The 17356-nt window shown below is 38.7% G+C and overlaps 1 protein-coding gene across 1 annotated transcript in view; it reads right to left on the bottom strand.

The window, feature by feature from the left end:
• The window catches only part of DPYD (dihydropyrimidine dehydrogenase), a 955731-nt gene that overhangs the window by 2108 nt on the left and 936267 nt on the right, over positions 1–17356 (bottom strand). Inside the window, exon 22 of the mRNA XM_055402118.2 lies at positions 2470–2610. Within this exon, the coding sequence (XP_055258093.2) occupies positions 2470–2610 (141 nt within the window). The remainder of the gene's footprint in view (positions 1–2469; positions 2611–17356) is intronic.

The following is a 17356-nucleotide window of genomic DNA, read 5'->3' on the forward strand; positions in this document are numbered from 1 at the left end:
TTTGAGAAACTCAATAATTTATTCCTTTCTCCCTCCTTCTCTCTCATCTTTCCTTCCTTTCTTTCTTTTAACATGATTTAATTTATAATATGGTGTAGCAATTGAACAACAACAATCTGTAACATGCAATGGAAAAAACTAAGTGTGAAATTTACAATTGAGATTTTTATTTCAAGTCATGATGACTATTGCCTGTTAAAGAGATATTTCAACAATGGAAACAACAGACAAGAATTTCCATCTAGGAAAGACTTCAGGGCAGCTACATGGGGGCAGAGAGGACTAGAGGACTCGTTGAGAAGTCTCTCTTGCAGAACAAGTCACTGTTTTTACTCAGACTGAGTGATAATTTGGAGGGATGAATGAGGGGGCAGAGAAAAATTACGAGCCCCCACCTCGCCCCAAATACTCCTGGAGGTCAGGTCTACAAATCTTACATTTTCAAATAATTACTGAATTATGATTTTTTTCCTGTGTCATATACAACATGTTATAAAATCCAATTAAAGTATTAGTTATGTTTAAAAATTTCCCTCCCTCAAATAAGGTTCCTTACAACTTAATTTTTTTCTGTTTTATGAACATAACAAATTAAAATTGTCTCAGAGTAAATTATGTCAGACTGCTTAATATTTTTTTAAAATTCTGAGCTTTAAGGAAACAATCATATATCTGAACAAGTACTGTAGCTATGACAAACCATTAAGAAATTTGGTCCAACCAAATTGTTGCCATGTTTTGTAAAACATAAATGAGTAAAAGCTGTTCTCTTCCTGATGTGCCCTTTTATAAACAGAAATCCAAGAAACAATTGATGAAAATAATACATCTTAGAAATCTTACGCTTTGAAATTTTGCAAACATGTAAAACTTCACATTTATTTGAAGATTTTGATTTTCTATTTTTTATCTTTGAGAGACAAAATAGCCAAAGGAAGGCTTTTAAAAATCATTTTGAATGCATAACTGCAATCTCCCGCCTCACTAATAAGATTATTTTTGCTGAAGTTTTGCCAAGACTACAATTCCAAGGTGGGAGTCATAACCTCTAAGATTTAAGATGTTAGAACCCTGGTGCTGTGATTTTAGTGTTAGAACTTCCTGACTTATCTCTGTTTGGTTAATGAGAGGAAAGATGGAAAGGAATATGATACGATTAGTATTTTCAAAATAACTGCTAGAGATACTTTTCAGGTGTAGAAAAAGATGAGTAAATACAATGGGTAAAAATTGGGTATGGAACAGTGTTAAATTAAGGTGGAAGAGGTTTTTTAAAAATTAAACTATGTCTGTCATACCTCTATTAGGTGGTCAGAATACATAAAATCATATCACAAGCAAATAGGACCTTTCTCCAAGCTAAATAAGGTAAACAAAATATAGTTTTTTTAAAAATGGGCCATTTTATCTATCTTGAAAATTCATTAAACATCTTAAAGGAATCTTATTTTTACTTTATTATACTTCTTTATAGTATGAAATATTTAATGAAAACAATGTTATTCTGTAGTTCTTAACCTGAAGACAGCTGAATGCCCACTTTTTTCTTTATTGTTCCATGGCAGACTCTCAGCTGAGGGCTCAGGGACTGGGAAGAAGCTCTGGCTCACTTTATATGGTAGGAACACAACTTGCTCAGTTTTTCCAGCTACAGAAGAATTTCAGGTCCCAACCAGCCCAGCTAGTTGGTGGTAAAACGCTTTTTCTTTCTAACTGTAGTAAAAGCTCAATCAACACTGAATGGAAGAGCCCAGAAGGAAGCAAGTTCCTTCAAGACCATGGAAATAAGTGGTGGTTCTTTTCCCTTCTTTCTCCTTTAAGGTATGATGCTTCCTTATGGCCATAATTGTGTGAATCCTGGTTTGAATTTTTCCTTCCCATTTTATGAGTGATGAAATGACACTAAAAAAATACTGTGTACTCAATGGTGGCATCATTCATATGAGTTATTAGATTCCTTTTACAAAATCACTAGAAAAATGATATGGATGAACCTGTTTCCATGGCATGAATAGAGATACAGAGGTAGAAAACAGAGGTGCGGACATGGGGGAGGGAGAAAGAGGGGGTGGGATGAATTGGGGGTCTGGGACTGACATGTATATACTACCATGTGTCAGAGAGCTAGTGGGAGCCTGCTGTGGAGCTCAGGGAGTTCAGCTCAGTGTTCTCTGGTGGGATAGGGGAGGTGTGAGCGAGGTCCATGAGGGAGGGGATGTACATGTATACCGATTCACTTTGCTGCAGAACAAAAATTAACCTGACATTGTAAAGCAGCTGTTACTCCAATTATAAAGGAAAATCACCACTGTGCTATGAATGTGAGAGGATGGAAAGCTATGTCACTGCTGAGAAGTGACGTTTGGCATGTCTGGTCTGAATCCCACACTTCACAACAAAAGATGCTTTCTGCTACAAAAGCCAGAAGAAATATGCCTCACAGCATTCTAATTACAGCATGATTCTTACCTGGTAGCCAGAGTCATTACAGGTCATGTAGCATTTGCCACAGTTGATACACATCTCTTCATCGATCACAGCCACAACCTGCTCTATGTTGCTCAGTTCACCATAAGTACCAAGGTACTGCAGAGCTTTTCCAATCACATCCTAAAAGATAGGGGCCAGGTTACTTACAGGGCTCATTTTAAGACATTACCGCATTATGACTAATATCGATCCAAATCTCCCTGTTTTCATAGAATGTTGCATTACCTAACTTAGAAGATTTGAGATATTGTAGCTCTCATGGATATACTTTTTATAATTGTAGCTTACATATTTCTGTCTCCTGTAAGATGGACCCTCTCTATATATCTAGCTTAGAAACACAAGACTTAACTCATTGCATTCAACAGGTTTTCCACAAATGATCTAAATCAATATTTCCATGGGCAGGAGAAATGACACATTTTTCAATGGTTGTGGCTTCCTTTTCCTCAGTTTTGGACTCTGAATGATCCAAGTAATGAGGAGCAACAAAGGGAAATACACTGATACTAGAAAACGTCAGATTGCTAGGAATGAGAATAAAAATGTAAACACTGTGCATTTATAGCACTGCATTTGAAGTCTAGATTTTCATTTAAAAAAGTGCTTTGATAGCATACCCACCTGTCATGTTTTGAAGAGTTATTTCATTATTTAAAAATTCTAATTTATGTTAATTAACTAGGTTAATCTAGTCGCTAAATAAGATGCTCTTTTACTATTAAAGAACTTGGATTTTCTTCATTCACTGCTGAAGATTCTTCATGCCGTTACACCTTTGTTCTTCACGTTAATTGGAAGTGTGCTTAATATGTTAAGCACAGAAGATGTTTCATCAACAATAAGAAACACTTTGTTTCATAAAACAAAACAGAAGAATGTAACAATGTTTGTCAAATTAGTATGCTGTCAAGATTTTCTGCTTCTGTTTTTAACTTTTAACAAGACAATCTTTTGTTTGAATTCAAGGTCCATGTTCAAGGAGGTTTTCACTCTTATTTAAAGCCATCTTCTGATATTCTTTTTGGTATTTTATTTCCTGCTCTTCTTTATGATCTTGGTTACCCTTTTTAGCTTTTTTCCCCCGTTTCCACTCTAAATGACAATATGCTCATGACTTTGAGCTTTCAAACTGAAACAAAGTTTACATTATTATATACTGTTTATTGGTGTAGCTCTCAAGGAATAAGAAGATCAAAAACTTACTGTCTTTTACTATTTTCCTTTCAGGGTGTTGAAGATATAATTTCAACAATCTCACTGTCTCTTTGTAGGGGACTGCCTGGGGTCCAAATCAATATCTCCATCTTGAGTTTCTCTCATAAACTCAAGAGTTTTATCAGTGGCATGATGAGCACCATTCCTAGAATTTGGTACAACAAATTCACCACTCACTGAACTTTTCATCAACATCACAAAATTGGATCTTCCTTCTGATTTCTTTGGTCACTGATACTTGAAATTTCAGTTTTGCATTTTACTCCTACTTCTCCCTATTCCAATATCTCATTGGTTGCTAAGTCTTTTGAGTTCTGGATTTACAAAATCTTTTGAATCTTCTTTCCATGCCCACTATAGTCTTTAACCACTATTAATTAATTTCCCATTACTTCTAAGGTAGTTACAAGAGCCTACACATAAGTCTCATCATTATATTCTTCCTTTCCCATCCTATCTTATGCAGCGTTGTCATCTTAATCTGTGCTGTATAGCACAAACTAAATTTCCCACTACCTTACTAAAAAAAAAAATCTACTGAATTAAATACAGTTTCACATTTAAGTCTGGCATTTAAGGCTTTCACTGGCATGCCTGTTTTGGTCTGATTTCTCACTTTCAAACACCATGGGCTTTAGCTATAATGGACACATGCCCCGTACTGAACACACTTATCAATCAACTCCTCTGGTACCTAATTTTATCTCGGGTGCTCTGTCCAGAATACTCTTCCTTCCCTCTTTTATTTTGAAAAACCTTGTCCTCCTTCAAAGACAGCTGACACACCACTACTCCAAGGAGCTTTCCTCAATCTTTCCTTCTTTTCTAACCAAGAAAGGTGTTATCCCTCTTTTCCCCTTTCTCTGTCTCCTACCTCTTTCCTTCCTACACACCCACAATGACTCATAGTGTTTTATCTATTACGTGGAACTAATGATTACAGATTACTTTGAGCTCTTACTATGTATTGGGCCAGTGCCATAATTTTTAAGCATTTTCTCACTTAAATCTCACATATATTATAGAATATGAGGCGCCTAACATTTAAGGTATAAGAGTAAGTAAATGAAAAAGCAGGCATTCAGACTAGTGCTGCCTACTTTAAAATCTATGACTGCAAGCACTCTGTTATGCTGACTCATCTGTTACTTCTCTATTTAGCAAATTCTGCTTTATCTTATACATATTTCTATATTTGCTTCCTATGTGCAGTCTTTTACTGGGCTTTATTCATCTTCGTGTCACATGTGGTATATCTTGCTCCTGAGATCACTGAAATCTAATGGGTACTTGAATATTTGTTAAAATAAGTGCATCTTTCATTTCTTTATATATTAAATATATGGCAAAATATAAGGCTAAAATATTAGTTTTATTACAACTAAAATATTAGTTGTGTGGGCTAATAGCTATTTGTTAATTTACTAAATATTTTTTTTAAATATGAGATTCACAAAAAGATTTGAGTACTTTTCAAAAATCATTTTTTATTGGAGGATAATTGCTTTACAATATTGTGTTCAGTTCAGTCGCTCAGTCGTGTCTGACTCTTTGTAACCCCATGGACTGCAGCACGCCAGGCCTCCCTGTCCATCACCAACTCCCAGAGTCCACTCAAACTCATGTCCATAGAGTCAGTGATGCCATTCAACCATCTCATCCTCTGTTGTTCCCTTCTCTTCCCGCCTTCAACCTTTCCTAGCATCAGGGTCTTTTCCAATAAGTTAGTTCTTCGCATCAGGTGGCTAAAGTATTGGAGTTTCAGCTTCAGCATCAGACCTTCCAATGAACACTCAGGACTGATCTCCTTTAGAATGGACTGGTTGGATCTCCTTGCAGTCCAAGGGACTCTCAAGAGTCTTCTCCAACACCACAGTTCAAAAGCATCAAGTCTTCAGCACTCAGCTTTCTTCACAGTCCAACTCTCACATCCATACATGACCACGAAAAACCATAGCCTTGACTAGACAGACCTTTGCTGGTAAAGTAATGTCTAGGTTTGTCATAGCTTTTCTTCCAAGAAGCAAGCATATTTTACATTTCATGGCTGCTGTAACCATCTGCAGAGATTTTGAAACCCCCCCAAAATAAAATCTCTCACTGTTTCCATTGTTTCCCTGTCTATTTGCCATGAAGTGATGGAACCAGATACCATGATCTTAGTTTTCTGAATGTTGAGTTTTAAGCCAACTTTTTCACTCCCCTCTTTCACTTTCATCAAAAGGCATACAGATTTTTCAGGAAGCAGGTAAGGTAGTCTGGTATTCCCATCTCTTGAAGAATTTTCTGCAGTTTGTTGTGATCCAAACAGTCAAAGGCTTTGGCATAGTCAATAAATTAGAAGTAGCTGTTTTTCTGGAACTCTCTTGCTTTTTTGATGATCCAACAGATGTTGGCTATTTGATTAACAATATTATGGTGGTTTCTGCCAAACATCAACATAAATCAGCCACAGCTATATGTATGTCCCCTCAGAACACTGGGCTGAGTTCACTGTGACACACAGCAAATTCCCACTTGCTATCTATTTTCCATATGATAATGTATATGTTTCCATGCTACCCTTTTAATTCTTCCCACCGTCTCTTTCCCCCACTATGTCTACAAGTCTGTTCTCTGTTTCTGCCTTTCTACTGCTACCCTGCAAATAGGTTCGTCAATATCATATTTCTAGATTCCATACACATGCATTAATATATAACATTTGTCTTTTGCTTTCTTACTTCTTCACTCTGTATAATGGGTCTACCTCATTAGAATTGACTCAAATGTGTTCTTTTTTTATAACTGAGTAATATTCTATTGTATTGATGTACCACAATTACTGTAGCCATTCATCTGTCAATGGACATCTAGGTTGCTTCCATATCCTAGCTATTGTAAAAAGTGCTGCAACAAACACTGGGGTACGTATGTCTCTTTCAATTATGGTTTTCTCAGGGTATTTGCTCAGTAGTGGGATTGTTGGGTCATATGGCAGTTTTATTCCTAGCTTCTTAAGGAATCTTGAATACTTTAAATACAAAATAATCATAGACAAAGAGTCTAGATATGTTTAATATTTTCTGATACTATTTTAAGTCAGCATATGGATCAGGTACTTCTATGGCTGTAAAAGACAATATGTGATAGAAAGTAAGTTTTTCAATCTAGTAAACAACCCAGTCAAAATGGTTGTTTCACTGAATTAGAGCATGACTTGACTGAAATAATCAGCAAATATTCAAAAGATGATTAAACAGGAAACTCCTTAGACAGCAATCCAGCTTAAAGGTTTATTCCAAAGAAACAATGTATATTTCTAAGAGATGTTATTGTAGGAAGCAAATTGACATTCCGCATATATCAAATACCCTTTTTGCACTTTATTGGAGAATTGTTATTTATTAAAACATCATTTTTCAATGTGAAACTAAATAAAACAAAGTCTTTGGAGCCTCTAAAGTTTATTAACACATGGTGTTAAATTGAGTAATTTGCAGTGATGTGATGAACCTCGAGTATATCACACAGAGTGAAGCGAGTCAGAAAGAGAAAGAAAAAGAATGTATATTAATCCACACATACGGAACCTAGGAAAACAGTGACTGATGAAACTATGAGCAGGGCAGAAACAGAGATGCAGACACAGAGAAAGGACATGTGGACACACTGGGGGAAGGAGAGGGTGGGGTGAACTGAGAGGGTAGCTTTGACATGCATACATTTGTGCTCGCGCACAGTCACTCAGTCATGTCTAACTCTTTGTGACCCCCTCAGCCATGGCCTGCCAAGCTCTTTTGTCCATGGAATTTTCCAGGCATGAATACTGGAGCAGATGGCTATTTCTACTCCAGGGCATCTTCTCAAGCTAGGGATTGAATCCACGTCTCCTGTATCTCCTGCATTTGGCAGGTGGATTCTTTACCACTGAACACCTGGGAAGCCTATATATACACTGCTGCTGCTGCTAAGTCACTTCAGTCGTGTCTGACTCTGTGTGACCCCATAGACGGCAGCCCACCAGGCTCCCCTGTCCCTGGGATTCTCCAGGCAAGAAGACTGGAGTGGGGTGCCATTGCCTTCTCCGATAAATACATTACCATGTGTAAAATAGATAGCTAGTGGGAAGTTGCTATATAGCAGAGTGAGCTAAGCTCAGTGCTCTGTGATGACCTAAGGGGTAGGATAAGGGGGTGGAATGGAGGCTCAAGCTGGAGGGTATATATATATATATATATATATACACACATATATATATATATACATATATACTTATAGCTGATTCACAGTGTTGTACAGCATAAACTAACACGACATTGTAAAGTAATTACTCCCCAATTAAAAAGAAATCACCTCTCTTTCATCATAGTTCTTAAGAAGATTATATATATATATATCTTTTAATCTGAAAAATGATACAGGAATGACAACTATTTTAAATTATTTTGGAAAGAGTATCAAAGAAAATGAATTATCATTCTATGTGGTGGAAAATGTGGACGTTTGTTTAAAATCAAAGCTTCCATGTATTACTGTCAGCTTACGAAAACCCTTGAGTCCATATTCTGGAATTTGGAGTTTGCTGAAAGCCTCTTGATGAAAGTGAAAAAGGAGAGTGAAAAGGTTGGCTTGAAGCTCAACATTCAGAAAACAAAGATCATGGCATCTGGTCCCATCACTTCATGGGAAATAGAGGGGAAACAGTGGAAACAGTGTCAGACTTTATTTTTTTGGGCTCCAAAATCACTGCGGATGCTGATTGCAGCCATGAAATTAAAAGACACTTACTCCTTGCAAGGAAAGTTATGACCAACCCAGATAGTATATTAAAAAGCAGAGACATTACTTTGCCAACAAAGGTCCGTCTAGTCAAGGCTATGGTTTTTCCAGTGGTCATGTATGGATGTGTGAGTTGGACTGTGAAGAAAGCTGATCGCCGAAGAATTGATGCTTTTGAACTATGGTGTTGGAGAAGACTCTTGAGAGTCCCTTGGACTGCAAGGAGATCCAACCAGTCCATTCTAGAGGAGATCAATCCTGGGTGTTCATTGGAGGGACTGATGCTAAAGCTGAAACTCCAATACTTTGGCCACCTCATGCGACGAGTTGACTCACTGGAAAAGACTCTGATGCTGGGAAAGATTGGGGGTGGGAGGAGAAGGGGACAACAGAGAGTGAGATGGCTGGATGGCATCACCGACTCGATGGACATGAGTTTGAGTGAGCTCCGGTAGTTGGTGATGGACAGGGAGGCCTGGCGTGCTGTGATTCATGGGGTCGCAGAGAGTCGGACACAACTGAGCGACTGAACTGAACTGAACTGAAAGGTTCATATAATCCGTGAAGAACATATGGCTAGTCTAGTCCCTGTTGGACACACATCTGTGGCGATTGGGGAAACTACATTCATTATTCTAAGCAAGGTATGGCTAAACAAAGGTCATGTGATGTGCTATCGTCATCCCTGATTAGTGGAAAAGTTTATGTATGAATGTGTATGTGGGAAAAAGTAATGTTAAATTCTTTAAAGTACAGATGATACATTTGATTTAAATATCTGTTCCCAAAATTAATGTTGGAAAAGAGTACAGAATTCTAGAATCACATCTTTGTCAATTAGTTATTTGTTTGGGATAATCAAAATAATTTTGTAATAACAGATCAGTCAATGTTTCCGTTTAATACAAACTTTAGGATCGAAGAATAAGGAACTAGAGGACCCCCATCCCTCTACCTGAAACAACCAATATTTAAATTATTTGATTAGGTGTTTAATTACTTTACCATTTCCTTTTCTGTACTGTTACCAATGTCACAGGTTCTTATTTTTTATATCAGGTTCACTGCTTGCTTAATTATCCTATCAAAATAGGAAATGAGATAATTTGGTTTGTTCCTACTAAATTTATGCTGACACAATAATTTCTCCTTTAACTAATGTTCTCAAATCAAAAGTTCAATGATCCTTAATGAAGCTTTTCTACTTCTATCTTTTCCTCACTCTCCTTGCCACATCCATTTTTTTCTTTTCTAAAAAACCTGGTGTGTTCATGCTCAGTCGCTCATCATGTCCAACTCTTTGCTATCTGTAGGCTGCCAGGCTCCTCTGTCCATAGGATTTTCCGGTCAAGAATGCTGGAGTGGGCTGCTGTTTTCTTCTACAGGGCATCTTCCCAGCCCAGGGATGGAACCCACATCTTCTGCATTGGGAGGTGGATTCTTGACCACTGAGCCATGTGGGAAGCTCAGAAGAACCTGAAGCACCATTTGTTTTTCAGCAGTGTGATACAGCAATACCATACGAAAACACTCTCAAAAATATTGCATACAATTTATTTTTGATATATAATGTCCTCTGAGTAAGGAGATAATGAGGGTGACTGTACAATTAGAAAAAGAAGTCTAAATTCTTTAGAGTTTAAATTCAGTTGAACTCTGATAACAAGACTCAGGATGAATAAGGTGAATGGGGAGGGCAGAGACAAAGCATGATTCAGGAGATAAAGAAGTAGGTTAGTGGAGAAGGTGAGAGAAGCAAGCAAACCAAGAGATGGGATAGAAGCTAATGGAGTGTTAGTCACTCAGTCGTGTCCAACTCATTGTGATCCCATGGACTGTAGCCCACAAGGCTCCTCTGTCCATGGGATTCTCCAGACAAGAATACTGGATTGGGTTGCCATTCCCTTCTCCAGGCGATCTTCCTGACCCAGGAATTGATCCCAGGTCTCCTGCATTGCAGGCAGATTCATTACTGTCTGAGCCACTAGGGAAGCCCAGGAGCTAATGAAGATGTGGGAAATAAAGTGGGTGAGGTGAGAGGGTGGAGTGGGAGATAGACAGAAGGGTGTGATTTGGGTGTGGTGAAGATTGGTTCAGTACAGATTTGTGGCCCTGATCACTGTATTCTTTTTATGTGCGTTGGTTCAGGCTTTAAAGTAGCAAGTTCTTGCCAGACACTTTAGATTTTAATGCATTTCCGTTCCGTTCCGTCGCTCAGTCGTGTCCGACTCTATGCGACTCCGTGGACTGTAGCCTACCAGGCTTCTCCATCCATGGGATTCTCCAGGCAAGAATACTGGAGTGGGTTACCGTTTCCTTCTCCAGGGAATCTTCCCGACCCAGGGATCGAACCCGGGTCTCCCGCATTGGGGGCAGATGCTTTAACCTCTGAGCCACCAGGGAAGCCCTGAGGCTAAATGTGAAGTGTTTTTACTGTATCCTTACCTTATTCAGCTCTTGAATATGTTTCCCTTGTTTTCGGTTCTGAAAGCATTCTTTATGGGGATGCTAGACAGATAATAGGAATTGGACAGTTCTAATTGTAAATTAACTATATACCATCTATTCAAAGTAATGGATGTTTCCCCTTTCCCTTTAAAAAATTTTTTTAACAAAGTACATTTCTACTTTTCCTAATATTTTCTCCAAATTCAGATAATTTGAGGCCTTGTTACTTCTGAAACATGTTAAAATCTTGATGCCACTCTCTTCTGATCATCACTGGTTATATGATCTCTATTTTCTCGTATGACCATTGAAAATGGAATTATCTAAATGCTTAACTCTTTTCCTACTCCTTGTGAAACTCAGATATTATGTCATCAAATTTCAATTTGGCAGCTTCTCATTCTTCTTGATCAATGTTCAAGTTAGAGCTCTGACTACAGGGTTGTTTTCTATTGTTTCTGAATTCCCTGAAAGTAGATTCACTTAAGGTGGCATACTTGTACATTTTACCTCAGACTTCCTTCCTATGGCCTAATGAACTCTAAGATGATATAGAATGGTTACTTTCCTTCAAGATTCTTTTAGCTGCCATTTCCACAAACAGATTTTTTATAAGGAGCCAGAAATAAGCCAATGCAGTAAGTCCCTCATTGCTTCTCTCTTTTGTGAGATTAAATTTCCAACAAGGCAATTCAATAATTTTTTCGATGTTTTGCCTTTAGTGGAGTGGGATTTTCATCTGAAGTCTATAAAGGCTTACATCGCTGCTCTATCTTGCCCGTCCATATTAACCATCTGGTTACGAGGTCTCTGATGTAATCCCAGGGTAACACTTCTGTTCTCCTTTCGTACTCTGCTGCAGCTGCTTCCTCCATGCTTTACCTTCAGGTATGTGGATTTCCATGCATGTTCACATCTTTTTGACATATACTGCTTCTCTTCTAGCCCTTCGATTAGACCTATTTATTTCGAACAAGATACACCTTTACATCATCATATTCCAGTCAGGAATCACATTTCAAAACATCCTCGCAAGACTTAAGAGATGATTTTTACCAAAAATTCTTTTCATGTATTTTAAAGTTCTGTTTGACAATTTTTCATCTCCTGTTTGTCTGTATACAGACAACTGAGAATGTGAATACCTCCTGCCCATTTCTCTGGTATCTTCTGAAAATTGCTGGGAAAGTCCTCCAGTATTTTCCTTTCTCTGCCATCCCTTTTGTGCTTCATAGTATATAATATGGCCTTACAGTTTTATCTGAGTACTTTTCTCCTTCCCCTCACAACTCAATTGAAATAATAAAACACTCGATCAGGCTGACTGGTCTCCTGCCAACACTGTCTTGCCAGTCTTATGAGATTCAGTCCATCTCTTACTAGAAGCAGCAGGAAGAAGAGATGAAAACATCACTAGTGCCCCTAAACCATTCATTTTCCTACCCAGAAATTCAAAGACGTTAGAGATACATTCCTGACTTCATAAAGAGAATGAGAATTCATTCTCATATGTATCAACAGAAGTGGGAAGCATTCGGGGAACTTTATAAGTCTTGGCAGAATCTCAACTCTCTGTTATACGCTGCCTGGGAATAAAGCACGTTTCTCATTTAGCAGGGCCAAATATGCACACTGTCACTTCAGTTTTCTTCAGCCAGGAGACAAAACTGCCTCCTATTTGGCTTCTTTTCTCTAGCACAGGTGAACCTGTGGAATGTCAGGAGCTTCTTCAGAAAGTCCTGGTTCATCTTTGAGAAGACTTTTATCTATTGCTGGAGGCCAGCTCTCTTTTGCTTACTTTATCTTATTCTTCCCCTTCAGTCTTCCAATACTGATTCGGATTACCCTCCTCTTCCTCCGAATCCTTTTCTTTCAATTTCTTTCACAAAAGTGAAAGCCCCACAGTATGGCAATATGTACAATAAAGGCTGTGTCACTATGAAGTGGAAGCCAAGATGTAGGGTTGATAAAGACAAAACTGACTGGATGCCAGGCTGACTCTAGTGAAAGTGAAGTTTCTCAGTCATGTCCGACTCCTTGAGACCCCGTGGACTGTAGTCTACCAGGCTCCTCTGTCCATGGGATTTTCCAGGTAAGAGTACTAGAGTGGGCTGCCATTTCCTTCTCCAGGGGATCATCCCAAACCAGGGATCGAACCTGGGTCTCCCACACTGCACACAGGCACTTTACCATCTGAGCCACCAGGGAAGCCTGGCTGACTCTAGGGCCCTAGACTATTCTTTGTTGTAGGACTGACAGTCTCTGAGACCAGTTTTTAGTTTCCAAGGATGCAAGGAGAACCTGGATACCGTGTTGGCTACAAAGACTTCTAGTTCTTAGGGACCCCTTAGTCACTGTGTACCACTGTGTAACTCCTGGTGCTCCAGCTGAAATTCTTAGAAGTGTAATCAGTACATCGCCTTGCCCTTTCACATTATATTAAGGCCAAAGGAGAAAACTGGATTATTTTCCTCATTATTACCTCTTAGTTTGGTCCTTTCTATAAATCTTATTGAACAGAAGAATGAGTTGTATTAGATTTAAGATCCCATGGCTGCAAATTATTCCAAGTATATATTAGTATTATGCTTTGCCAACATACTTATATGCTTAAAATGCCACTTTTTTTTTCTCCCTTTCATGAGAGACAGTAGAAGATAGTGATTAAGGTCTCAAGTTCTAGAGCCAGATTTTGGAATCAAATCTTGGTTTTGACATCTTTCTAGCTGTGTGACCTTAGATAAGTTATTTAACCTCTCTGTTTATTAATTACTTAATCAGTAAACTAGAGAAAATATGGGCACCTGATAGCGCTATGGTGAGGCTTAAATGAGTTAATTCACAGGCATGCAGAACAGTGCCTGAAACCTCATAAGTACTCAATAAATATTAGCTTTTATTATTAATTCTCTGCTTAATTAACACTAATTTATTAAACTCCATGTTAAATATCACCATCTCTGTGAAGCTTTCCACAATTACCCGAGGCAGAACTAATCCCTTTCACTCCTCTCTGTTCCCAGAGCATTTTGTACATATTTGAATGAACTGTAAATAATTTTTAACATGTGTCTTTCTCCCTTGTTAGACTATGAGCTCCATAAAGATAGATATCTTTCTTTTTAAAATTCATGTTGTATTCCCAGTTTCTAGCACAATTCCTGTATTGCAGCGAGTGCATAATAAATATATGTTAGCACTACATCTCTTCCGAGATCAGGAAAATTGTGGTGCCTTGGACTGTGTACCTTGTATGTCTCTGGAAATAGACCCAGTCCTTAGCACACTGCCAGTCACATAGCAAATACTCAATAAATATTTACTGAATGACTGATATTGAAACTGCCTACTTCTGTAGCAGCAGACCATTACTTCTTATCTGAGGTATTTGAAAGAAAAAGAAGAACAAAAGATGAGATCTATTGAGCATGGCTTGCTTAGAAATAATATTGTCACACTCATAACCAGGGAAGATGGGGGTAGATTAGAAACTTGAATGCATGACTGAAAAACTTGTTCAGACAAGAGGGGCTTAGTTAACTTTGTGGGGCACTGGGGCCCTCTCTATAGCAGATGGGGAATAATATACTGTGCTAGCTGAGAGGATAAACAAAGCATTGTCATGGAGTTTAAACTATTGAACAGAGGAATCTATAAAGAGGCCAGCAGAGGAGAGAACAAACAAGCTAAAATAAACAGATGGGTGGACAGAAAAAATATTAAGCATGAAAACAGATAACCCAGAGCCTCAGGAAAAAGGGAAGAAGGAAAAATGGTTATGTCAAGCATAGAAGAAACACTGCAGAGGAAACATGAAAGTAATGACGAAGCAGCAGAGGGAAGAACGTAGTGTGCCTGGGCAAGTGTGGTACAGTGAAACAATAAAAGCACGGGGAAGCAGTGTCTGGTTCACATGCAGAGATAAAATGACTGTTAAAGGGAATGTGACTATTAATTTCAGTGTCATCCAGATGGAGTGGGAATTAATAGGAAAGGGGCAGGGGGCTTGTATGAAAGGGACAAAAACTGTGTCCCCTTACATTTGAATAGAACTATGCTTTAGGTGAGGGGGCTTCCCAGGTGGCTCAGTGGCAAAGAATCCGCCTGCCAATGCCGGAGACACAAGAGCTGCAGGTTTGATCCTCTGGTCAGGAAGATGCCCGGGAGAAGGAAATGGCAACCTGTTCCAATATTCTTGCCTGGAGAATCCAATGGACAGAGGATCCTCACGGACTACAGCCCATGGGGTCACAAACAGTTGTACACAACTGAGCCGCTGGGCAAACATGCTTAGTACGATACTTTCACCCACATCACTTCATTTAGAGCACTGGAGTTGTGGCCTTCTGACATCTAGTATTTATTCTCCCTCCTGCCAATGTCTCCCCTATCTTGTTGCAATAGACTTCTAACCAGTCTCCCTGCTTTTGTCTGTGCCCATCTAGGATCTCGCTCAACCCTGCAGCCAGATGATCCTTTGAAAAACTGAGTCTCATTATGTCATTCTTCTTTTTAAAAAGCCTCCATAGTTTCCTGCCAAGGACTTTCCTACTTTGGAGTCTTTGCATTTTGTGTTTCTTCTGAATGGAATGTTGTACCCTCGGGTGCTTATCTGAATTTATCACTCTCTGTGACGTGTCTGCTCATGCCGTTTAACCAGGCAGGCAACCCCTGCCCAACCTCTTCATCAATTCCTTTTCTCCAAACCCTGCTGAATCTTCTCCACAGAGCTGTGACCATCTGATAACAGTATGTATCCACTCGCTCCTTTGTTTATTGTCTGTTCTTACTAAAATGTAGGCACCCTCAGAATCAGGCTTTTGTTTTGTTCACTACTGACTTGCTGGTGACTAGATCATTGCTGGAACATAGTGGATATTAATAGTCTTTGGATGAATGACAAAACGGCTCTATGGGTAAATAGGAAAATTACTGCCAATTGGAAATTGAAATCTCAGTGGTTACACGTGAAAGACACAATAAAACAGTACTGGATGCCCTTGCTAAGATGAGTAGCACTTTCTGACCTGTGGTCCACTTCCTCAGACTTCCTCTCCCCTCCCCCTCCCCACCATCACCATTTCCTTCTGGTTATTCTCTTATTTCTTTGATCACTTGATCCCATTTTCTTCCCCAGAACTTCCTATTCCCTCATAGAGTATTAGGTTAAGCAAGAAATAAGAAAATATACGAGAAGCTACTGTCTTGTGTCTGGCAACTAGTAGGCGGCCAGTATGTTAGTTCTTTTCTCTTTATATCCTCCAGCACAGGTCCATAATTAGCCTGAGTTCACTAACTTCAGTATATTCAAATCTATATTTTTCATCCACATCAAAAAAACTCATCAAGCCTAAAAACATCAAGAAAAAAACCCTGATTCGTTATGTTTTATTTTTCTTTATTTTAGTTAGTGGTACTGTCAATAATCTAAGCAACTTAATCTCCTTAATTGCAACTCCTTACCATTCCTTATACCCCAGTATAAAAAAGAATCCCTAAGTTTTAGAAGAATTAACAGGACTTCATCAGTTTCACCTCTGTCGCTGTTTCCATTACCCTCTCACTGGCAATATCCCCTCTTCCTCTTAACCTTCTAGTCACTACCGGGTCTACAATCCTTAAATGCTACTTCCTCAAAGAGGCCTTCCTCATCCCCTTCAATCTAAACTAGGTCATACTATGAAAAAGACTGCATACATCTTGTATTTTTTCTTTACAGTTTGTACTATAAACATAATTTTATGTTTCTTTCTCTGTTCTATATGTTTCATGAGGATAGAGGCTGTGTCTGTTTTATTTTTTGTACTATAGATGTCCAATTATTAGCACATTGCTTGTCTCATGGTAGGTATGCAATAAAGATTTCCTGAAAAATATAGGAACGTCTTCAAAACATCCAGCTTGGTTGACCTCCAGGGCTTTACACTCTTAAGTTTATTTTGTTGGATATAAGGAAATGGAAAGTCACCCTAACTGGTTACCTCCTTCAAGTTATCCATTCCTAACATCATAACTAACAGCGGATAACATTTATTTAGGATATATTTAGGTGTAGACTAAAAAGCTGGAAAAGGAAATGGCAACCCACTCCAGTATTCTTGCCTGGAAAATTCCATGGACAGAGGAACCTGGTGGGCTACAGTCCATGGGTTCCCAAAGAGTCGGCCATGACTGAGCACATCGGCATGGACTAAAAAGCACTTCACACACTATCTAATATATAACTCCATGAGACAGACTCTTAATTTTTAAGCATTTTCTCACTTAAATCTCACATATATTATAGAGGATGAGGTGCCTAACGTTTAAGGTATCAGTTCAGTTCAGTCACTCAGTCCGACTCTTTGCGAATCCATGAATCACAGCACGCCAGGCCTCCCTGTCCATCACCAACTCCTGGAGTTCACTCTAACTCATGTCCGTCGAGTTGGTGATGCCA

This window comes from Moschus berezovskii, chromosome 4, assembly GCF_049115385.1.
Source record: "Moschus berezovskii isolate FMDL1 chromosome 4, NW_MosBer_1.0, whole genome shotgun sequence".
Taxonomy (NCBI): domain Eukaryota; kingdom Metazoa; phylum Chordata; class Mammalia; order Artiodactyla; family Moschidae; genus Moschus; species Moschus berezovskii.